The 23,822-nt window shown below is 50.8% G+C and overlaps 1 protein-coding gene across 1 annotated transcript in view; it reads left to right on the top strand.

Moving 5' to 3' along the window:
* REXO1 (RNA exonuclease 1 homolog) overlaps positions 1 to 23,822 on the top strand; it is a 50,642-nt gene that overhangs the window by 3,036 nt on the left and 23,784 nt on the right. Inside the window, exons 2-4 of the mRNA XM_066566312.1 lie at positions 14,658 to 16,414; positions 21,185 to 21,286; positions 23,563 to 23,764. Of these exons, the coding sequence (XP_066422409.1) occupies positions 14,658 to 16,414; positions 21,185 to 21,286; positions 23,563 to 23,764 (2,061 nt within the window). The remainder of the gene's footprint in view (positions 1 to 14,657; positions 16,415 to 21,184; positions 21,287 to 23,562; positions 23,765 to 23,822) is intronic.

The raw sequence follows: 23,822 nt of genomic DNA, 5'->3' as shown, positions 1-23,822 counted from the left end.
GTGGGCAGGCCCTGGCACAGGGTGCCCAGAGCAGCTGTGGCTGCCCCTGCATCCCTGGCAGTGCCCAAGGCCAGGCTGGACAGGGCTGGGAGCAGCCTGGGACAGTGGGAGGTGTCCCTGCCATGGCAGGGGTGGCACTGGGTGGGCTTGAACAAACCATAACCCACAAACCATTCTGGGATTGTGTGGAATTCTTTCAATGCCCAGCTGTGGCTCAGGGTGCTCCCAGGTGTGGCTGTGGCTGCAGGGGCCAGGGAGGAGCTGCCTCTGCCTGGGGAGCTCCTGTGCTGAGCTGAGCTGAGCTGAGCAGGCAGAGGGGGCAGTGCCACTGTGTTTGTGTCCCCAGTGGAAGGACACGACTCCAGTGAGGATGCCAGAGCCTGCAAGGAGCTGATGGTGTGGAAGATCAGAGAGGATGGCCCTGGATCCCTGGCAGGACAAGGCTTGGAGCAGCCTGGGACAGTGGGAGGTGTCCCTACCATGGCAGGGGTGGCTCTGGATGGGCTCTGAGGTCCCTTCCCACCCAAACCATTCTGGGATTCTGTGATTCCAATCGAGAAATGGGAAATGAGCAATGGACCTGCTGCAATCTCAGGCTTTTAGAACAGACTCCAGCAGGTCACAAAATGTTCCTGATTCCTGTAGGAGCAGGGAGACACTTCTGCAGTTATTTTGCAGTGCTTGGCTCAGCTTGCAGGGAAGGATTCTGGTTGAAGTGCTCCTCTCATTCCCTGCCTGCCCGAGGCTCCTGGCCTGGAAGGATCTGGAGGATTTACACTAGAGGGTGTAGTAGCTCAGCCAGAACCAGGCAACCATCTTCTGGGAGCAGCTTCTCATCCCCCAGGGCTTGCTCCCTGCCAGGGGAACTGCCTGTCTTGTTTTGAAGTAGCCTCCTAACCATGCACGTGGCCAGGTCTGACCTATTTAATCACATCACTCGATAGAGAAGCTTTAAAAATGTCATTTTTTTTTGCCAAGGCAGGTGGGTTTCTACACCAAGAGCTGCAGCACAGATTGGTGTTTTCTGGGATGGTGCCTAGAAAAAAAGGATAACATCTAAAGGAGCAGCCTGCTAAGCATATTGATTTGAGGCTGGGGCTGGCTTTGATGTTTGAGGCTCACCAAAGGATTGGCAGGAACCCCAAAACTCTTGGTGCAATTTCATAGCTTTGAAAGGAGCTTTTGAAAACTGCAAGTGGAGCTGGCCCTGGCAGGTTGTGGGAGGGGGGGGACGTGCACATGTGCCAGGTGGAGCAGAGAGGATGTGGAAAGAGGAATTAGTGGGATGCAGCACTGTTCCCCCCCTTTTTTTTGCCCACCCTCACTGCTCCAGGCTTCCCAAGGTTCAGGTGTTCATAAATGATCCCTGTTTTTCACACACGTTGCTAGAGTGCTCCCAGGCCCTGGGGGACAGTGGTGCAGAGCCCTCCATGCCCCTTGGAGGTCTGGAGGAGCAGGATTGAGTTTTCCCTGACTGCTGCTGGATTGTCAGGAGTTCCCTTCCCCTTCCCCTTCCCCTTCCCCTCCCATCCAGAAGCAGGTCCATAAATACAAACATGTTGAGAGAGGGGCACATTTGAGCTGGAGTCTGAAACATGGAATGCTTGGTGTGGGAAATCTATTCCAGTGGTTTTTTTGCAGGGATTGCCTGTGTGGTAACAGAATGTGGGTGCCTTGGAGGATTGTGAAAATCCTGTGCTGAGCTGAGGCTGATGGGCTTTTTGTCCAGGACTGGGAATCTGGAGATTGCAAATTCTCATCCTGACTTGGCTGAAGTGCTTTTTCCATCTCTGAGACGACTAAAACCCACCTGCTTCAGAGCAGGATGAAAAGATTATTGAATGTGTGTGAAGTGCTTTGAAAGCGTGCGCTGTAAGGAGGAGGGAAGAGCTGCCTTCAGTCCTAAAAGCGTCTTTTCAAGAGCTGTAGAGGGGAAAAATAGGTCTCTCTTTAAAGTCAAGGTCCTGAGTATGCTGAAAAACATAAAAGAGGCATAATACAGCTCTTCATAAATATCTTAAGGTAGGCAGCCCTGGTTTGCTGGTTTGATGCTGTCTGGGGGTGTTTTGGACGTGGATGTTTTTGAACCCAGAGCAGAAAGCTGCTTCCAGGTCTGGAGCTCTGAGCTCTTTTGTCTGCATTGATCACAGAATCCTGGAATGTGCAGAGCTGGAAAGGACCCACAGGGGTCATCAAATCCAACCCCTGTCCCTGCCCAGCCACCCCAAGAACCCCACCCTGAGCAGCCCTGGGAGCTCCTGGAGCTCTGGCAGCCTTGGCACCATTCCCTGGGGAGCCTGGGCAGTGCCCAGCAGCCTGGGGGGGAAGAGCCTTGCCCTGAGCTCCATGCCAAGGCCTGGCCCAGCTCCAGCCACTCCCTCAGGTCCTGATCCTTGTGTTCTTGTGGGATGGGAAGAGCCAGCCAGGCTTTCAGCACCTTGCCTGAAGTATTTTGTTCTGCAGTGAAGGGCACTGAGCTGCTCAGCAGTTTTCTGATGTGGTCCAAAGCTTGTGGAGCAGTTTTCTGGCTGTGTGGATTTTTTCTATCTGGGTGTACAAAGCTTTGCTGGTTAGACCTGGATCAAATCTGTGGAAGGTGTCAGGGACAGAGTTTGCTCCTCTGTGTGATTGACCCAGTGAGCTGCTGCAACACTACTGGGCTCAAGTCAAGTGTGGAGAAATCCTTGGGCTTATCTCCCCAGCTTTATCCCTGGATCCTGTCACTGGTGCAGGGAGGCATTCACTTCTCCCTTCTTCTGCCCAAAAGCAGCCACAGAGGATGGCTGTGACCAGGATGATCCCCCCAAGGCTGCTGGGCACTGCCCAGGCTCCCCAGGGAATGGTGCCAAGGCTGCCAGAGCTCCAGGAGCTGCCAGGGCTGCTCAGGGTGGGGTTCTTGGGGTGGCTGTGCAGGGACAGGGGCTGGGATCCATGATCCCTGTGGGTCCTTTCCAACTGAGGATGTTCTATGGTTCTGTGATACTTGGTAAAACCTAAAGAGGTTCTTTAATAGTTAAAACCCAGCTTTAATTGCCCCTTACTCAAGACAGGGCCAGGTTCCTCACACAGCACTGCTGAGGGGCTGTGCCTGTTTGTGGCAGCAGCCTTGGCACAGGTTGGGATTTGTGTGACTCACATTGCAGGCCATGTTCATGCTGTGTTGTAGAAGGGATGACAAAACATCTTTCCCAATGCATTTTCCTTCCTGGAACTGATATTGTGCACGATCATCTCAACAGAGAGATTTTATTACTGTATTTGCTACAGCAGAAGTGGAAGCCCAAGTGTTTTCAGTATCATTTCACTGACACAGCAAAGCAGGTGTTCAGCGTTGGGTGCTCCAGTCCATGAACTGGGAGGGGGCATCAATTCTGCTTCCCCCCCCCCATCAGTGTTTAGGAGAATAATTACCAAAATGCACACCAGTGGATTTTATTTTTAACCAAGTTTTGAAATGAAGAGTGAAGAACCAGTTGGTGGTGAGGTCGGGATGTGTCTTTTCAGCAGTTTGAGATTTGTGGTGATTTCCCTGGTTGGGGCGTTCCTGTGGGTGGGCAGGTGCAGGTGCCCTTTGTGCTGGGACTTCAGTGTGGCCTCACAGGACACTTCCCATATTTGGGTTTTCTGTGGCTCTGGGGATATTCCCCCCTAAAAATCCAAGTCTCCCCACGTGGGGCTCCGGATGTGTGAAAAGCAGGAGGGAGGAGCAGATCTCCATCAAGCCAGCAGGATTTAGGGTTTGGCACAGCTGGAGTTGTGCCAGTGCTGGTGAGTCCCCGGCTCCTCTCCGCCCGCCCAGCAGCCGCCCTGTGTGTGCAATCCCGGCATTGAAAACCTCCTCTCATCCCTGACATTTGAACACTTCCTCTAATTTACGTTTTTAATCTCCAGCCAAGCCCCGCCGCTCCAGCGGGAAGCACAATTCACTAATGCAGCGCTTCCCGGAGCGAGCTCCGTGCGCTGCGCGGGGCGGAGGCGCCTGGGGGCTCCCGTGGGCTGGGGAGGCAGCGACGGGCAGGGCCAGGCTGTGTCCCTGCCGTGTCACCTCCTGTCCTGCTGGCCCAGGCTGTGTCCCTGCCGTGTCACCTCCTCCCCGGGCTGTGTCCCTGCCGTGTCACCTCCTCCCCGGGCTGTGTCCCTGCCGTGTCACCTCCTCCCTGGGCTGTGTCCCTGCCCTGCCACCTCCTGTCCTGCTGGCCCAGGCTGTGTCCCAGCCGTGCCACCTCCTCCCCGGGCTGTGTCCCAGCCGTGCCACCTCCTGTCCTGCTGGCCCAGGCTGTGTCCCAGCCGTGCCATCTCTTCCCCTGCTGGCCCAGGCTGTGTCCCAGCCGTGCCACCTCCTCCCCAGGCTGTGTCCCAGCGCTGCCACCTCCTGCCCAGGCTGTGTCCCTTCCCTGCCACCTCTTCCCCTGCTGGCCCAGGCTGTGTCCCAGCGCTGCCACCTCCTGCCCAGGCTGTGTCCCTGCCGTGTCACCTCCTCCCCAGGCTGTGTCCCAGCCGTGCCACCTCCTGTCCTACTGGCCCAGGCTGTGTCCCACCGCTGTCACCTCCTCCCCAGGCTGTGTCCCTGCCCTGCCACCCCTTCCCCTGCTGGCCCAGGCTGTGTCCCAGCCGTGCCACCTCCTCCCCAGGCTGTGTCCCTGCCGTGCCACCTCCTCCCCGGGCTGTGTCCCTGCCCTGCCACCCCTTCCCCTGCTGGCCCAGGCTGTGTCCCTGCCCTGCCACCTCTTCCCCTGCTGGCCCAGGCTGTGTCCCTGCCGTGTCATCTCCTCCCCAGGCTGTGTCCCAGCCGTGCCACCTCGTCCCCTGCTGGCCCAGGCTGTGTCCCAGCCCTGCCACCTCCTCCCCGGGCTGTGTCCCAGCCGTGCCACCTCCTGCCCAGGCTGTGTCCCTGCCGTGTCACCTCCTCCCCGGGCTGTGTCCCAGCCGTGCCACCTCCTGCCCAGGCTGTGTCCCAGCCGTGTCACCTCCTCCCCAGGCTGTGTCCCAGCCGTGCCACCTCCTGCCCTGCTGGCCCGGGGGCTGCAGAGCTGCGGGTTTGGCTCGGCACGGCCGGGGGTGGATGTTTGCGGAGCTGCTGCGCACAAGGTGTGGAGCTCAGACCAAGCTGAAAGCAGCCGCAGGTGGGGAGTGGGGAGAGGAGGAAGAGGAGGAGGAGGAGGTCAGAAACTCCCCCAAGGTGAGGGCAGCAGCTCTAGGAAAGAGGAAGGGGCTCGGGCAGCCCTTGCAGACGCTCTGGACCGCGCCGGGCCGGGAGCACCGGAGGGCGAAGGCGGGCCCGGGGCTGGTCCTGCCCCGGTGCCCACAAAGTGCTGTGTCAGCATTCGCGCACCGCGTGCTGCCGCCTGCCCGGGCCGGGGCAGCTCCAGCATGAACAAATACCTGCAGTGTTTGTCGAGCCCCGGCAGCTCAGGTAACTCTTTCTGAAGTTTTTGGCGTCCTGCGGGGTGAGGTGGAGGTTTGGGGGGTGCGGCTGGGAAGGAGCAGCTACAGAGAAGCGACTTCTCCAGGGAGGTTTCACGTGGTGGCCATTCATTGAGCAGGGACCTGAGTGTCACCTGCCTCTGGAATATGTGTGCTGTGCAGAAAGCCCACATTGGCTTTGGAGGGTCTGGTTTACAAGGGTTTTCTTTCCCCTGTGGATTTTGGATTTTTATTGAAGAGAGGTTTGTGCTGGGGTGTTGGGTTCTGTGGTTCAAATTGGCTGTGGAGCTGCAGGTGTCCGAGACCTAAAGGAGCTGCAGAGTTTTAATTCCAGCTTTTGAATTGTTTAAAGCCAGACAGGTTTTAAAAACAGTTGAAGTTTTGCTTTTAGCTTTTCATACATCACAACTAAAGTGTTTTTAATATAATATAATATAATACTCCTTGAAAGGTGTTTTTCTTTAGCTTTCAACTTTGTTTTCCAAATGTTCAGTCGTGACTAAGTTGAAATAGTTGAGTTTTGGGCTTTGTGGGTTTTTTTCCTTGTCTCAAGCAGGAATTTTTCCCCCACACTAGTTAAAGAATCAGACAGGTGTTGAGAAGATAACTTATCTACAGCATGCCAGAAAAAGGCTGGAAAATTAAAGGACTGGTCAGTGTTGCTGCTTGTGACTGTGCTGGTTGGAGTAGGTTTTCAAGGTGAAGTTGAATGGAGAGAAGTCACCAGAATACTTGAAATATTTAATTTTTCTTTTTCTTTGAAAAGAAGACTTGCTCTGCTAATTGTATTTTTGAGTAGATCCTTAGTTTTATTACACAGGAGATGTGGAAATGGTTTCTGGGCTTTTTCTCAGAGGGAAAAACCAAGTCTCTGTTAAGTTTGTTTTGGGTTTTTTTTTCCCCAAACAGAATTTAAACTTCTGTATTTTGAAGAGTAACTTTATTGCTAAAATGAGAGGGAGAATAGAAAGATCTCCAAATAACCCAAACACTGAATATCCAGATTTTCAAACAGTGAGACTCCTTCCAGCCTGTGCATGACAGGCTGTGGGGTCAGGGTGTATTTTGGGTGCCAGTCTTTGTCCTCTGCCTGTCCTGGCCAATCCAGCCAGTTGGGATTCTCACATTTTTCCTAAGTTATGGGAGCAATATGTCAGTGGTGTGATTTCCTCTGAGGAAAATGTCTCGCAGACCTTGATGCTGTTCTCCAGCAGAGTGGGTGGGACTGGCAGTGATCCTGGGCATGGAGGGATGGCAGCGATGGGTTGGTGTGGGCCAGGTCATCCTGTCCTGGCTTTTGCATCCCTGGATTGAGGGGGTGTTGCTGGGTGAGGCAGTGACAGCCCCAGGAGTCTTTGGGGACTCCCTGTGAGGCCACCAAGAGGGTGAAGCTGCCATGCTCAGTGGCTTGAGGACCTTTCAGATTCTTGTTTTGCTGCACCAGAGACAAAAGTGCCTGTGAGAAGTGATACTTCCAAAAATGTAAAAGGTTTATTAAAACCTTATCAAAAATACAACAGAAGACTGAATAGAGAAAATATTACAGCACCTGCAGCAGAGGATTTTTCCCACCATGTGCTCACCCACACAATGGAGATTTTCCCTTTTAACCCTTTAGCCCCTCCCAAAGTTCTGTCCATTGGCTCCTTTGCTGTCCAGTGGTGGAGTTCACTTCTTAATTCCTGATTGGAGGTCAGGTGCTGCCATAGTAACAATCCCACCCTCCCAAATGTCCCAAACCCAGGCCACCCCTGATAACAGCACAAGGGGGGTAAAACACAACTATAAATCTATAAACTTCTCTTAATACATATACAGGATATTTGCCTTTTAATTGTAAGAGTCAAATATTGCATTACTCATCTATCACATGCCCAAAGTTGCGTTGCCTTGAATAAATTGAGGAGGTGGGTGCTGCATCCCAGGTTGTTTCTGTCTGAGCTGCTTGGTGGGATGTGCCCTGATGAGTTTCCTGCTGAGTTGTTCCCTGATAACACTTCCAGCTTTGGAAGGACCCTCTGGAGGTGCTCTGGCTGAATGAACCCCCTTGGGCAGGTCTCTGTCTTGAGATCAGGACTGGGGACAAGGCCTGCAGGGACAGGAGCCAGGCAATGGCTCCCAGTGCCAGAGGGCAGGGCTGGATGGGATCTTGGCAATCAGGAATTGTTCCCTGTGAGGGTGGGCAGGCCCTGGCACAGGGTGCCCAGAGCAGCTGGGGCTGCCCCTGCATCCCTGGCAGTGCCCAAGGCCAGGCTGGACAGGGCTGGGAGCAGCCTGGGGCAGTGGGAGGTGTCCCTGCCATGGCAGGGGTGGCACTGGGTGGGCTTGAACAAACCATAACCCACAAACCATTCTGGGATTGTGTGGAATTCTTTCAATGCCCAGCTGTGGCTCAGGGTGCTCCCAGGTGTGGCTGTGGCTGCAGGGGCCAGGGAGGAGCTGCCTCTGCCTGGGGAGCTCCTGTGCTGAGCTGAGCTGAGCTGAGCAGGCAGAGGGGGCAGTGCCACTGTGTTTGTGTCCCCAGTGGAAGGACACGACTCCAGTGAGGAGGGACAGGAGCCAGGCAATGGCTCCCAGTGCCAGAGGGCAGGGCTGGATGGGATCTTGGCAATCAGGAATTGTTCCCTGGCAGGGTGGGCAGGCCCTGGCACAGGGTGCCCAGAGCAGCTGGGGCTGCCCCTGGATCCCTGGCAGTGCCCAAGGCCAGGCTGGACAGGGCTGGGAGCAGCCTGGGACAGTGGGAGGTGTCCAGGAATGAGATGGGCTCTGAGGGCCCTCCCAACCCAAACCATTCCCTGATTTCTCTCATGGCACTGCCTGCCCTCAGTCTGGGGTGGCTGAGCTGAGCAGGCAGCTCAGGGTGCAGTGCAGAGCTGGGGTCTGGCTGCTCTTGTCCCTCAGTGTGACCCTGGGGTTCAGCCCTTGGGGACAGGTGGCCCCATTGGCCACAACATCTGGGGAAACCAGCACTGCCCTGCTGGAACCCAGCAGGGCTAAAAATACCTTGGAGTGAGAGATGACTGTTCAGACAGTTTTTCAGTCTTGCTAATATCAGACTTTCTTTTCTCATATTAGCATCCTTTTTTCCATTAGAGAAATGACTGTAGAGGTTCATGATGTACTTTGAGGCTGTGGCATTAAATACCTCCCCTGGAGGAACAAATCCAAGAAGTGCACAGGGATTCTTCTGCCTCTAATGCCTCTCAAACCTTGCTTCCTGGTGTTCCTTGACCAACATAGGGTTATCTCTGCTTTTAACACTTAATTTTATAATTAGATTTACTTTTGAAAAACACAAAAAAGGAGCAAAACAAATCCTTGGACTAGGGTTGAAGTTGAAGAAACATTTTTCTTAGCTCCCCTTTGCTGCCCTCCTAACCCATTTCCTCTGGATGATTATTTGAAATGTACTATTTTAAATCTCAGTGTTAATTATTTCCAAGTGGTTGCATATTATTGTTAAATTAATTGTTGGAAATTTGCTTTGGGTCCTGGTGAATGAGCTCTGTGCCAAAACCTGCCATTTCTTGTGTGCTCTTGAATTCTGAAGAGTAGCAGAACTCAGGCTGCTGGTAAAACCTCTCTGAAACATTCTGTTCTTGAGGCACCACTCTCCCTTCTGTGAAGTGTTAAATGCAAAGCTCAGAATGATTTTCCAGTGGTGATAATTTTTCTGCAATCACAGGGGTTGTCCCTTTGCTGAGTGCTGGCACTGTAAACACAGCGAGCTCTTAAGCCAACAAAGCTGTTCCGATGACGTGAAATAAAAATGCCTTTATTCCTTCCTTTTCCAAAGAGTCTCCAAACAGCTTTCACCTTCCCCACCTCCACATGAATTCCCCTTTTGTTGCCAGCTGCAGGTGACCCAGGGCAATGGGTGCCTGCAGCAGCAGGGCTTGAAAATCAAAAAGAGCTCTAAGATCATTGTCCAGCAGTCAGCCCAGCCACTAAACCATGGCCCCAGGTGCCACATGCACACCATTTTTGAGCACTTGCAGGGACAGGGACTCCAGCAGTTCCCTGGCAGCCTGTGCCAATGTCTGACAACTCTTCCTGTGAAGAAATGTTCTCAATATCCAATTTAACCTCCCCTGGCCCAGCCTGAGGCCATTCCCTCTGCTCCTGTCCCTGTTCCCTGGAGCACAGCCCAGCTGTCCCCTCCTGTCAGGAGCTGTGCAGAGCCACAAGGGCCCCCTGAGCCTCCTTTGCTCCAGGCTGAGCCCCTTCCCAGCTCCCTGAGCCTCTCCTGGTGCTCCAGCCCCTTCCCATCTCTGTTCTCTCCCCTGGACACCCCCAGCCCCTCAGTGTCCTTCTTGTGGGTTCACTACAAGAAATGTTCAATGTCTTTTGACCCGTGCTGGTCCCTCTGCAGCTTGGCCAGCAAAACCTTTTGTTTGGAATTCCTAATTGCTGTAAATTTGAAAGTTTCTAATTCTTGCAGCCTTTTTGGCTGGCAGCAGCAGCAGCTGAGTAGCTCTGTTGGATCTGGGAGAAGCAGTTGTCATCCAGTTGTCCAGAGCAGCTGTGGCTGCCCCTGCATCCCTGGAAGTGCCCAGGGTTGGACAGGGCTGGGAGCAGCCTGGGACAGTGGGAGGTGTCCCTGCCCATGGCAGGGGTGGCACTGGATGAGCTTTAAGGTCCCTTCCAACCCAAACCAGTCTGGGATTCTGTTTCCCACATGCATTCAAGAGCTGGAGTCCTTTTCCAAAACCTGCACGTTTGCATGATCATTACAGCTCACCTGTGACACATTTGGGCTTTTCTGTAATTAAAGCATCTCAGCTATGTGCTGTGGTAGGCCTGGACAAAAGAAAGAAAGACTTTTCTCTGGAATGATTCACTGTAAAATAAGTTTTACCTTCACACAGGTGACCTTGTCCTCCCACTCTTCTTTAATGTCAGCCTTGTTTACTGCCCTTGCCTGTTGCCCAAACTAGAAGGACCAGTGAGGAGTCTGGCTCAGAGAAGCTTTGTAATAATCCAGCTCCACCTTGGAACTGAAGCCTCGTGTCCCTCAATCATCCTGACAGTAACCAGGGAAAAAACCCATCAGCCTGGTTTTTTAGGTAGAATCTTGTTCTGTGTTTCTATATTTTCTGTGCTGCAATGGCTGATTTAAGCACAGCTCAGTTGGGTGTGTTCTAAAGCAGCTCTGGGTTAAATATAATGGTCTGCATAGAGACCTCTGTGTCTCTATTAATATAACAGATATAATTCTTAATGATATATTAATAATATTAATATCAACAACTTGTTTAATATTAATAACTTGTTTTCTAGAATATTGATGGTAACCTCACCTTTTGTTTCTCATGTATCTGAGATACAATAATTTATTAAAATAGTTTGTACTTTGAAAAGTGTTTTTAGTTCACAATCCTGCCAGGAGTTGGCATCTCAAGTCTCATTATCTCGTGATTCCCAGGGGTCAGAGCAGATTCTGCTCTCCACCCCTCCAAAATGAGTTCCTTCACTAGGAGTGCCTCAGTCCTCCTGCTGCAGCAGAGCAGCAGCCCCAGTGCAGCTCATCCTGCACCCCCTGAGTGCCCAGCTTAGTGAAGGGAAGAGGAATAAAAGACAACGTGAAGCAGACTCCTTTGAGGTCAGCTCCCAGGGCAGGATCCTTCCCTTTGCTGGTTCCTGGGAGTGTGGTTTGGCAGCTGAAAAGCTGATTTCAAATGGCAGGTTGAACCATTTCAAATGGTGGTTTGGAGACTTGTGTGCTAATGCCTCATCATATATGTATACATATAAATAGATACAAAAAGGATATAAAATAAATCTATAAATATAGAACTATAAATAAACATATAAAACATATAATATAATATATGCATGTAAACATAATTTTTAAAATATAAATATTTCACAACTATACTAAAATATAAATATTTCACAACTATACTAAAATATAAATATACAGTTTATATAAATATATAATTTATATAAATATATAATTTATATAAATTATATAGATGTACATTTTATAATATATATAGCATAAATTATCTATATTTATATATAGATAAATACATATCTTTATATATTTATATAAGACTATATTTATGTTTATATATTTATATGAATAATATTTATATATATTTATATTCATCTAAATACAAATATAAATAAATATACTCCTATATAAATATACATTTCTATTTATATATATTTTTGTATTAATGTTATAATATATATAAAATGTTATATATATAAAATATATATTTATATCTATTATAACATTTATACAAAAATATATTTAAAAACATATATATAAATATATTTTTTGTATATATTTTTTTGCATAAATTAAACCCCTCCTGCCGTGTTTCTGCTGCATTCTCTGCAGATGCCTCGTGGCCAGAGGGGATGGTGCTGATGGGCATCCTGGAGCCTCTTACCCAAGTCTTTCATGGGCAGGCAGCCTTTGATCAGCAGTGCTGGAGAATCCATCAGGCCTCCCCCACACTTGCACAGAGCTCTTTCCCTGCCCTGTCTCACAGCCTGTGGCATGTCCTGAGGTTATAATGTGTGTTTTCATCATTCCAGACACAGAAAATGTGCCAGGAGTTTTGTGCTAGAGATAAGCAGCAGCCACCATGTCTGTGCTGGGCTTGCCTCCTGCTTGCCCTGATCCTGATATGTTTAAAATAGTTTGGTTTTCTGCATGTACAAGATGGCTTTTGTTTAGTTAGGGTTTGTTGCTTTTTTTTTGGCAAGTCTCTAGATCCAGACTCTGAGTTCTCTGTTTGCAGGCCATCTGATATTTAGCCCTGCATGAATTATCAGCCTTTCAGCTGTTCCCTTCAAATATTTGTGCTGCATTTTAGGTCTCAGTCCAGATTTAGAGGGTAGTGGCTGACTCCTGCAGGCTTCAGTGCACTGGTGCTTTCTGCCAGTGTGGAGCTGATGTTTCACCCCATGGTCACACATGAGCTGTCTGCTCCTTCTCACTTCTTAGGCTGATTTTGTCCCTAACAACTCTGATAATCTCTACATAGCCTTGCCTTGATGCTGCTGCTGTTTGCATATGGGTTTGTTCATATTTTTGCCTTGTTACCTGCATTTCTTCAAGGTTTCTAACCAGGAATTGCTCTGTCCCTGGTCTGACACCTGCTCCCTCCCTGTGTCCCAGGGAGGAGCACACCTTGGCTTTGGGAAGACTCTTGGTGTCATCATTACAGCTCTCTGCCATAGCTGGAGGAGAACTGGCTGCAGAAGTAGCACCTTGTTCCTCTTTCCCCACGTTGGTGGCTCTGAGCAGGGCTCAGGCAGGCCTGTGGAAGGGGGTGACATCACACTGCCATTGCCCAGAGTCCCTGTTCAATCAGGAGCTAATTGATTTGGGAAAAAACCTTGCAAACCCAAAGGGATGAAAAGTATTTTCTCAAACTGCTGCCTTTATTTTAACCCAGCCTCTTTCATTCTGCTTCCTTGGGGGCCAGTTATGCCAACCACTAGACAGATCCTTTTCCTGTTGCCAAAGGAAGCTTTGCATTTATGTATTGTCTCTAAAAAACCCCAAACCTACCCCTGCCTCCCCCCAAAAAACCCCAAATCCCTCAGTCTTATGAGAATGATAGAAACAGCTCTTTTAACCCTGTTTCTGACTGTTATGAGAAATTCTCTCATCCCTCTTAGACATGAGATTTTTTAAATTTTCTGTTTGCTTTTTATTTGGTTCTTATGCATATCCATGTTGGAGAGCCAGTTTTGTACTGTCCTTGTAGCAGAGAACAAAAAGCTCCTCTGGAATGTCAGCACCTAGAGATGCTGTGATAAAACAAGGATTAAAAACAGCTCAAAGTCAAAAAGCAGCTGTTAATGTTCCTGAGGCTTCTGTCATTGAGTCCTGGAAGGATGTGGGTTGGGAGAGACTTTAAAAATCATCCAGTGCCACCCCCACCATGGGCAGGGACACCTTCCTCAATGCCAGGGTGCTCCAAGCCCCCTCCAGCCTGGCCTTGGGCACTGCCAGGGATGCAGGGCCATCCTCTCTGATCTTCCACATCTTCATGCAGGCTCTGGCATCCTCACTGCAGTCGTGTCCTTCCACTGGGGACACAAACACAGTGGCACTGCCCCCTCTGCCTGCTCAGCTCAGCTCAGCTCAGCACAGGAGCTCCCCAGGCAGAGGCAGCTCCTCCCTGGCCCCTGCAGCCACAGCCACACCTGGGAGCACCCTGAGCCACAGCTGGGCATTGAAAGAATTCCACACAATCCCAGAATGGTTTGTGGGTTATGGTTTGTTCAAGCCCACCCAGTGCCACCCCTGCCATGGCAGGGACACCTCCCACTGTGCCAGGCTGCTCCCAGCCCTGTCCAGCCTGGCCTTGGGCACTGCCAGGGATGCAGGGGCAGCCCCAGCTGCTCTGGGAAATCCATTCCAGGGATGGATTCCACAATTCCTGATTGCCAAGATCCCATCCAGCCCTGCCCTCTGGCACTGGGAGCCATTGCCTGGCTCCTGTCCCTGCAGGCCTTGTCCCCAGTCCCTCTGCAGCTCTCCTGGAGCCCCTTCAGGCCCTGCCAGGGGCTCTGAGGTGTCCCTGGAGCCTCCTCTTGTCCAGGCTGCATGTGGAAGAGAGGCCATCAAAGGGACTTTTCTGGAAAGGGGAATGTGGAAAAGGGAGATGCTGTGGGTGTTCAGTGTTCTTGGTGGATGCTCTCAGTGGTTGTGTTGTGTTGCCTGTTGTAGTTTTTCCTTCCTGCCAGCAGCTCTCAGTTTGTCAGTTCAGATCAGAGTGGTTTTCCTGCAGCTGCCATGAGAATCACGGAGCCTTGAGGAATACTGGAGGTGAGCATTGGGTGTTGGCACTGGGAAGTGAGAACCTAATCCACAGTTTCTCACTTCTCCTCTTTCCTCCTTGGTGGCTTCATTGAATTTAGCAGATCGTTCTGAGCACAGTCAGCTCCCCTTGGGCCTGATAGAGTGATTATTCTTTGGTGCCCTGAAGAATATTTAATTTATAGAGCTTTTCCATGAGTCTTAAAAGCACTTGTTAACAAATCTTTAGTCCTGGGAGTAAGTTTTACAGTCTGGTTTAGTCTAGACCAGAGAACATCACTGGTGGCTTTTGGTATCCTATGTTTATTTATTCTGTGGTGCAAGAGACACTGGTTTTGGTTGTGTCATTCAGTGTTGGGGTTTGATCAGAGCAGACCCTAAAAAGACCTCATTTTAAATTTTACTTGAATTGCTGGCAGTAAATGATTTTTTTTTCCCTTTCCAGAGCGAGGCTATGATCCCTACAACCCCGAGCTGCCCAGGCCCTCTCTGGAGGTGGAGGATGGCTTTCTGGCTGACATTACAGATGTCACACCTGGAATTCTGGAGCTGGAGCTGGTCAACAAGGCCATTGAGGCAGTGAAGAACGAAGTGGAGAGGGAGCAGAAGAAGTACGAGGAGCTGCTGGAAACCACGAAGGAGTTTGGTGCTTCAGAGGGCTCCTCACTCATTTCAAACACACCTGTGACAGCTGCTGGGCCTCAGAATGATTCCTTTGCCTCCTTGGAGTACAATCCAGGGAGCTACAACTTCACTAATAACTCAGACTACAACCCCACTCCTCTGGCTGCTGCTGGCTGCTCCAGTAAATACACTTTGGATTCCTCCCGCTCCAAAGGCAGCTCCCTGGAGTACGTCCCCAAGGCTGTGGTGCAGAATAAAAAATACAGCAGCACTGTCACTAACAACAAATACGTGATTGATGACTCCAAGCCTTCCACAGACTTGGAATATGACCCCCTTTCCAATTACTCTGCCAGGCTGTTGGGCAAAGGCACAACCAAGGGGTCCAAAAGGGACAGGGCCTCTGATTATGAGGACTCCTACTCTCCATCAAGGAAGAAGCTCTGTGAAGATCCTGATGATGATGAGGTGTTGGCCAGGTTCTCCTCCTCTGAAGATGAGGCTGAGGTGGAATATAAAACAGCTTCTGGTAGTTCACCCTCAAAAGCTGGTTCTGAGAGTGAGTCAAACGAGTCCTCCAGCAAAGAGCAGAGCTCAAAAGTGGAAAGCTCTGCTTCCCAGGGGAGCAAAGAAGCAGCACAGCACAGGGAGGACCTTCCAAATTCACAGAAAAACCTTGCCAAGAACTCATCAGACAAGAACTCAAAGGCAGCGAAGTTGTGTTCTGGTAAGAACAACAAGGAAATTGAAAATAAAAACAAAGACTCCAAAGACAAAACAAAAAAGAAGAAAACCGATGTTAGTAAAGCAGCAGGCCTCAGTGAGGCTGGGAAGAAGGAGAAAAATAAAAATGCAGACAAAGACAAAGTGCTCAAGAAAGAAGAAAAATTAAAAACCAAGAACGAAGAGAAAAACTGCAAAGACAAAAGCGTCAAAGTGAAAACAGATGGGAACTTGAAAAAACCTGAAAAACAGAAGTCAGAAAAAGTGGATGGGTGTAAGAAAGAAAAATCCAAGTCCAGCACCAGCAGTTCAGGGAAAAGCAAGAGCGAAGGTGTCACCAAGGGCACAGAGAAAGTGGGGAGCAGCAAGAAGGATCCTCAGAGCAAAACAGCTGATGTGAAAAATGGCAAGGAAAGTTCTGGTCCTAAAAACAAGGAGAAAGGGCCCAAGAGCTCCCTGGAGAGAAAGAAGGACAAGGTCACTTGTGCAGGACAGGGAGACCCCAAGAAGGGTCGGAAGCAGCAGAGTTTGAGTCACGTGGACCTGTTTGGGGATGAGAGTGGAGATGAGGATGACAAAGGCCGGCCTTTGTCCTCCTCATTGCTTGATGTGAGCTCAGACTTGGATGGGGCTGACTCTGGCTCAGCCTCTGACAGTGACAGGGACAGGACAAAGAAAGCAAAGCGCTCCAAGTTGTCCAAGTCCTCCTCATCTTCCTCTACATCTGATGACATTGATTATTCCATCCTTGAGAAAGATGTGGACTTTGAGTCAGATCCCATGGAGGAGTGTCTCAGGATCTTTAATGAATCTAAAGATGTGAAAACTGAAGACAAGGGAAGGCTGGGCAAACAGGTAATGCTGGGTTGGAGGTGTTGGTTCTCTCCCCTCCAAAGGTGGGAGGATTCTGGTTTGGTTTAGTGGTGCTGCTTATCTCAAGTGGCTGAAGAGGGAGACTCCATGTGTTGGAAGAATCCCTTCCTTGTTGTGACTGAGTGCCTGGAAGTGTTTGCTCCTGAATTTACCTGTTGGATTCAAAGCTGCTGTGAAATGCAAGAGTTCAGTCCCCTCTTGTGTGGAAGGCTTTCAGCTTTCAGATTATCAATTACTTCTGTCTCCATCTGGCCTGGGAACCCTGGGGGTGTGGATGGCTGGAGAAAAGGCTGCAGGGAGTGAGTTTGGGGGTTTCAAAGCCAATCTAAGGTCACCAGCCTGGGCACTGCCTTCCTGTTGCAGCAGAGTTTAAGGAACATGGGGGGAGGTAGAACCTGGACAGGGTGTTGGTGCAAGTAAGTCCAGTATTTGTCAGACACTTTGGAGACTCCCCAAATTCATCTTTCCTATTCTAAATGCATACTACAGGTAGTTCCTCGGGATCTCTGGATACCTTGTGGGTGGTGCAAGCAAGAAATGGAAGGTAAAATTTCTTCCAGTGGTGCCAGGGGCTTCAGACTAAGGAGAACTAAAAGACAGTATTTCCATAACAAAAAAATAATTGAAGGGTGCATAATCTGTAGCAGGAATTTCTGATCAGTGAATTCAGAAAGTGCTGAACCAGGGGCTGCCACTCACAGCAATCAGTTAATTGTGGCCTGGAGTGACAAAACTCAGCTGTCAGCAGCTGTGGCTCCTTTGCATCTCTGTGCTGAGGTTTGGTTTCCTGCTCCTTGGGGAAGGAGGCTCACTGCAGCACAGGGATCCTTCTCTGGGAGATGGGTGTCTGTGGGTGGGATTGGTCATGGGGCATTGTTTTTGCTTGTGGAGTGATTTCCTAGATGGACCCATTGTGGTTTGACACTGGCCAAACACCAGGCACCCATGGAAGTCACTCACTTGCCCTCCCCTGCTACAGCTGCACAGAGGAGAGAAAAAATTCAAACCAAGGGTTCATGAGTTGACCAGAAGAGAATACTCCAAGGGCTCAACTTAGAGGTACAAAGTGAGTTTATTGCTAACAAAATCAGAATATAATGAGAAGTAAAAGAAGCCCTTAAAACAGCTTTTTCCACCCCAGCCCCTCCTTCCTTCCCACTGACAGTGCAGGGAGAGAGGCCATGGGGGTTTGGTCAGTTCATCAGTGAGATTTTCTTCCACTGCTCTGGGAGAGGACCCCTGTGAGACTGTGGGGTCCCTCCAAGGGGGGAGAGAGCTCTCCATGAACTTCTCCAATGTGGGGCCACTCCCAGGAGCAGCAGCCCTGCCACACCTGCTGCAGTGTGAGTCCCTTCCATGGGCACACAGCCCTTCCATGGGCACACAGCCCCCCAAAACTGCTGCAATGAGAGTCCCTTCTGTGGGCACACAGCCCCCCAGAACTGCTGCAGTGTGAGTCCCTTCCATGGGCACACAGCCCTTCCATGGGCACACAGCCCCCCAAAACTGCTGCAATGAGAGTCCCTTCCATGGGCACACAGCCCTTCCATGGGCACACAGCCCCCCAAAACTGCTGCAATGAGAGTCCCTTCCATGGGCACAGAGCCCCCCAAAACTGCTGCAATGAGAGTCCCTTCCATGGGCACACAGCCCCCCAGAACTGCTGCAATGAGAGTCCCTTCCGTGGGCACACAGCCCTTCCATGGGCACAGAGCCCCCCAGAACTGCTGCAATGAGAGTCCCAACCATGGGCACAGAGCCCCCCAGAACTGCTGCAATGAGAGTCCCAACCATGGGCACAAAGCCCCCCAGAACTGCTGCAGTGTGAGTCCCTTCCATGGGCACACAGCCCTTCCATGGGCACACAGCCCCCCAGAACTGCTGCAATGAGAGTCCCTTCTATGGGCACAAAGCCCTTCCATGGGCACAGAGCCCCCCAGAACTGCTGCAATGAGGGTCCCTTCCACAGACACACAGCCCCCCAAAATTGCTGCAATGAGGGTCCCTTCCGTGGGCACACAGCCCTTCCGTGGGCACAGAGCCCCCCAAAACTGCTGCAACGAGAGTCCCTTCCAGGGGCACACAGCCCTTCCATGGGCACAAAGCCCTTCCATGGGCACAGAGCCCCCCAGAACTGCTGCAATGAGAGTCCCAACCATGGGCACAAAGCCCTTCCATGGGCACACAGATCCCCCAAAAACTGCTGCAATGAGGGTCCCTTCCATAGACACACAGCCCCCCAAAACTGCTGCAATGAGGGTCCCTTCCATGGGCACACAGCCCCCAAAACTGCTGCAATGAGGGTCCCTTCCATGGGCACACAGCCCCCAAAACTGCTGCAATGAGGGTCCCTTCCATGGGCACACAGCCCCCCAAACTGCTGTGGCATGGGTGCAGTGCTCCAAGGCCAGGCTGTTCCAGTCTGGAAGTGGGGCCCCTCTCTCTCCACTGGGTCTCCCACTGGATCACAGCCCCCTCCAGGCATCCACCCAGCATGGGCACCTCACCCATGGGCTGTGGGTGGATCTCTGCATCCCCCACGGATTTCTGCATCCTCTTTGGATCTCCATGGGCTGAAAGTGGATTTATGCATCCTCCATGGAGCCCCATGGGCTGAGAATGGATCTCTGCATCCTCCATGGATCTCTGCATCCCCCATGGGTCCCCAGGGGCTATGGGTGGATCTCTGCATCCCTATGGATCCCCACAGGCTGTGGGTGGATCTCTGCATCCCTATGGATCCCCACAGGCTGTGGGTGGATCTCTGCATCCCCCATGGGTCCCCAGGGGCTATGGGTGGATCTCTGCATCCCTATGGATCCCCACAGGCTGTGGGTGGATCTCTGCATCCCTATGGATCCCCAGGGGCTGTGGGTGGATCCCTGCATCCCTATGGATCCCCACAGGCTGTGGGTGGATCTCTGCATCCCCCATGGGTCCCACAGGCTGTGGGTGGATCTCTGCATCCCTATGGATCCCCACAGGCTGTGGGTGGATCTCTGCATCCCCCATGGGTCCCACAGGCTGTGGGTGGATCTCTGCATCCCTATGGATCCCCAGGGGCTATGGTGGATCCCTGCATCCCTATGGATCCCCACAGGCTGTGGGTGGATCTCTGCATCCCCCATGGGTCCCACAGGCTGTGGGTGGATCTCTGCATCCCTATGGATCCCCAGGGGCTGCAGGGGCACAGCTGTTTCACCATGGTCATCACCACAGCCTGCAGAGGAATCTCAGCTCTGGTGCCTGGAGCACCTCCTGCCCCTCCTTCTCCACTCACCTTGGGGTCTCCATGTTGTTTCCCTCACATGTTCTCACCTCCTCTTCTTTAGCTGGAATTAAAACTGCATGCCTCACTTTATTTTGATTTTCTTCTTTAAATCTGTTATCACAGAAGTGTTACCATCTCCTCTAATTGGCCCAGCCTTGACCAGCAGCATGTCCATCTTCAGAGCCATCAGGGATTGGCTCTGCTGGACATGGTGGAAGCTTCCAGCAGCTTCTCTGTGCATCAGAAGCCACCTCTGTGCATCCCTCCAATACCAAACACCAAGCTCTGCAAAACCAGCACAACCCTGTGTTGTTTGGGTTCAGTAATGTGCCAGGCCTTGGCATGGAGCTCAGGGCAAGGCTCTTCCCCCCCAGGCTGCTGGGCACTGCCCAGGCTCCCCAGGGAATGGTGCCAAGGCTGCCAGAGCTCCAGGAGCTGCCAGGGCTGCTCAGGGTGGGGTTCTTGGGGTGCCTGGGCAGGGATGGGGCTGCACTGATGATCCCTGAGGGTCCCTTCCAGCCCAGGATGTTGCAGGATTCTGTGATTGCAGGAGCTGCATGTGGCAGTGCAGTGCTTTTCTGCCTGGCAGAATTGCACTGTGAGAGTTTATTAGGGGTGTAAGTGAATTACCAAACCCTGGGGTTCCTGGGGAGCCAGGTGAGTCAGGGTGCCCCTTGTGGTGATGAATACAGGCTTGTCCCGAGTGCTGCCTGAGCTCATCCCTAAATCCAGCCTTGGCTCTGCTGCTGAATTTCAGAGACTGTCAGGCTCATGGCAGAGTTTTGCCAGGAGCTGTTTTGAGAAACTGAAAACAAGATTGTCTGGAGAGCAGCTGGAGTTCTAAGAAACAAAACACTTCACAAGTTTCTATCAATTAACAACTGAGTCAAATTTCAAGCAGATTTCCAAGTGGTTCTCCTTGTCCAGGAGCAGCTCTGAGGTGTCAGCTCGGAGCAGCTTTGGCTGGAGAGGTGCTTCTGCCTCCTGCTGTGTTTCTGGATGTGAGCTGAGCTGTGTCACCAGAGTCTCCCTGCAGTGACAGCTGTGGCTGAACCTGCTGAAAATATTTCCCTAAATGTGGGGTGAGGGCACCGTGGTTTGGTGTTGAGCAGGTGTCAGCACCTGCCCAGGGCAGAATGAGTCAGTTCCCAACTTCTTAAAAACCAATCCACCCTAAACCCCCTGGACTCTGAAAATGCCATGGGAGGTGAGGAGTGTGAGTGGCTGCCAGGGGAGGGCTGGTCAAGGCTCCTGTGCCAGGTAAGGCTGATCCTGCCCCATGCCAGCTCATGGAGCTGCTGCTGGGGTGGGAATGTCCTGCTGCTGTTCCTTGGTGGCTTCTGGAAGGTTCTTGTCACTGGCCCAGCAGCTGGCCACGTGTTCCCACCTGTCCTCTGCAAGGTTAACCCAAAAGGAGACTTCCCACATCTCCTTCTTGTAAGGGATCTTCAAGTCTGTTCTCCTGTTCTTTTGTTTTCCAGCCATCCAAAGAGGAAGCAAATGAAGAAAAGACAGAAGATAATTTAACTACCTTGTTTCCTGGCCAAAAAAGAAGGATCTCTCATCTTGTCAAACAAGGAAATGTAAGTGCAGATTTAGAAGCAGATTAGTTTAGGTTGTTCCAAGTGAGGATTTTCTGTCCTGACCCTGGAAAAGGCTGCACTCCCAGGGCCAGGCAGCAGTGTGAGAGCTGTTTGTGCTGGGATCAATCTATGGCTGTTTTATTTCCTCTCTTTCCAATTCCTCAAAAATTTCCCATATTTAGGATCTTTTAAAAGTGGCAGCAAAACAAAAAACCTTCCTAAAACCAAGGGTAGGCTGGGAAGAGTGAGTGAATTGTGCTCTTGGTAACCCTTTGGGATAGGTTGGGGTGTTCATTTTTCTCCAGTATAGCTTAATTTAGAGATTTCAATAAAAAATAACTGGACACAAGGTTACTCTGTATCTGCTGGTATTTTTCTGTGCCTTGTGGATCTAAAAGATAGTACAGGAATTTGGTCAAATGTTTAAAACCATTACCTTACATCTGCTCTGAATCAGCCAAGATCTCAGCAGTATTTGTTTGGATAATCTTCTTTCCCAATTGTACAAATACAGAGGAGAAAAATTAAAACCAACCAAACAAACAAACAAAAAAAAACCAAAAATCAAAGAAGAAGCAAAAAAATCTGATTTTTTTATTCCTTTCTCCCTGGGATTTTAATTCATGTATTCTCTGAGGGTTTAATGTGTTTCCCTCCAGGTGCTGATCTCAGATTAGTTTTATGTTGCAGCTGGATAAGAGTGGAGCCTTGTGCACTAATTTGAGCTGGGTAGTCCAAATTAATTGTTCTGCCTTTCCTCTCTGCCTAGGAAGGATTTTTTTTGCCTTTAATAATTTGAAGCCCTGGGGTCAATACAATAGGATTTATTTAACTACATATCTCCAGCCAGTTCATGTGGTTTGATAAGGGCCCTTTCTTCCAAAGTGAAGAGATAAGAGACTGAAGCAAATGGCTTGGAAATTCATTAACTCAAATATTTATTGCAAAAAGGCACCTTTTAGACATGTACAAACCTTTAAATATATTTTCTTAATGTGACAGCTGATCCAAAAATGCTTTCCAAAGATGGGAGCCCCAGCAGAGCCTTTGCTTGGGCAAACAGAGCTGATCTGGTGTGCTCAGCTGCCAGGGCAGCTCCAGGACCTGCATTCCCTGCAGTTTCTCAGCTCAGAGCAGCTCCCAGCTCTGCCCAGGAGGTGCTGTAACACCTCAGCTGCCACTTTTCACCTCAGAACGTGCTTTGCTGTGTCCCTCCAAGTGGAATATTTGCTCAGTCTTGCTCATGATTTATGGCTCAGGGACTGAGAGGAGAAGGGGAGGGAGCCGAGTTCGGGGTTGGTTGCCAGGGGAAATGGGGGCCAAAGGAATTGCAGGTGAGGCAGAAAATGAGTGGCCTGTGCTGCTTGGAAGTCTGTAATTATAATTTAATGTCTGACTGCACCCAGTTTGGTATCCAGAAGCTGCTGTCAGCATCAGAGGCCGGGAATGCAGGAGGTGCCAGCTTTGCCCCCAGGTGTTTCACTGGGCCACCCTCGTCCAAGGAGATTCCAGGAGGGAGGGCCTGTTCCTCACATTTCAAAGGCTGTTAAGTAGAGGGAGAAGTTTGTACTACTGCTGCTTCTCTTGCACTTGTGCTGCTAGGAAACTTCTCTCTTTGCTGACATAATTTCTGGCACTTTTCCTGCGAACCTAAATTTGGCCATCAAAGGAAGCTCGTGTGGAACCTGTTTGTGCTGTAACTGAGGTGCCTCCAGAAGTGGGCAGGGACAGAGCCTGTTTGAAATTCAGAAAATCAGTTTATGTAATGCTCTGATCCCATAAATACTTCTCTGTGAGGCTTTTAAGCAGTTCCAGGGCTGCAGAGAGGTGGGAGCTGCTGTGGTGCAGAGGTGGATGCAGGTGTCCTCAGGGAGGGAGCAGTGGAGCTCAGTGTCCTGTGGCAAAGAGGAGTGGAGAATTGGTGTCACTTTTTTATTGCAGTAAAAAGCAAAGAAAGCAGCACAGGGCAAGGTCTGTGTGCTAGGGCAAGGCTGAGGGTGTTGATAGAGCCCAGGACTGGGCTGGGCACAGCCACTAAAGCAGCTCATGAGTTGAGGAACGTGCCAGTGAGCTGGGAGGCCTTCCCAGAGCATGAATCATTAATGCCATGTTTGTTAAAGGATGACTCTTAATTATTTCATTCTGGAAGACACTTGGGTTGTTGTCCTCTCAAAACCCTGTACTTGCTAACAGAGGGCTTGAGGAGAAGGGACCTTTCTGGGGGGTGTGGATGGAGCAGGGGAGCTGCTGGCCCTAAATGCTGTTTGTGTGTGCAGGCAGAGACCCCGAGCAAGCCGGTGGTGCGGCCCTACCGTCCCCCCACAGCCCAGGAGGTGTGTTACCAGAGGATCCAGCTGGCTCAGCAGCAGGCAGCACAGCTGGCTGGGGCTGTTCAAAAGACCTCTCTCTGTTTGCCAGGAGAAAAGAGGAGGATTGCTCACGTGCCAAATGCAGCCCTCACCGCAGCGGCCAAGCAAAGTAAGCCAGCAGTGGGATGTGGGGTCACTGTCCTGTCCTTCCCCTGGTTAAAGGCTCT

Source organism: Molothrus aeneus, chromosome 27 (assembly GCF_037042795.1).
Source record: "Molothrus aeneus isolate 106 chromosome 27, BPBGC_Maene_1.0, whole genome shotgun sequence".
Lineage (NCBI taxonomy): Eukaryota > Metazoa > Chordata > Aves > Passeriformes > Icteridae > Molothrus > Molothrus aeneus.
This window is presented reverse-complemented; position numbering and strand designations above follow the sequence as displayed.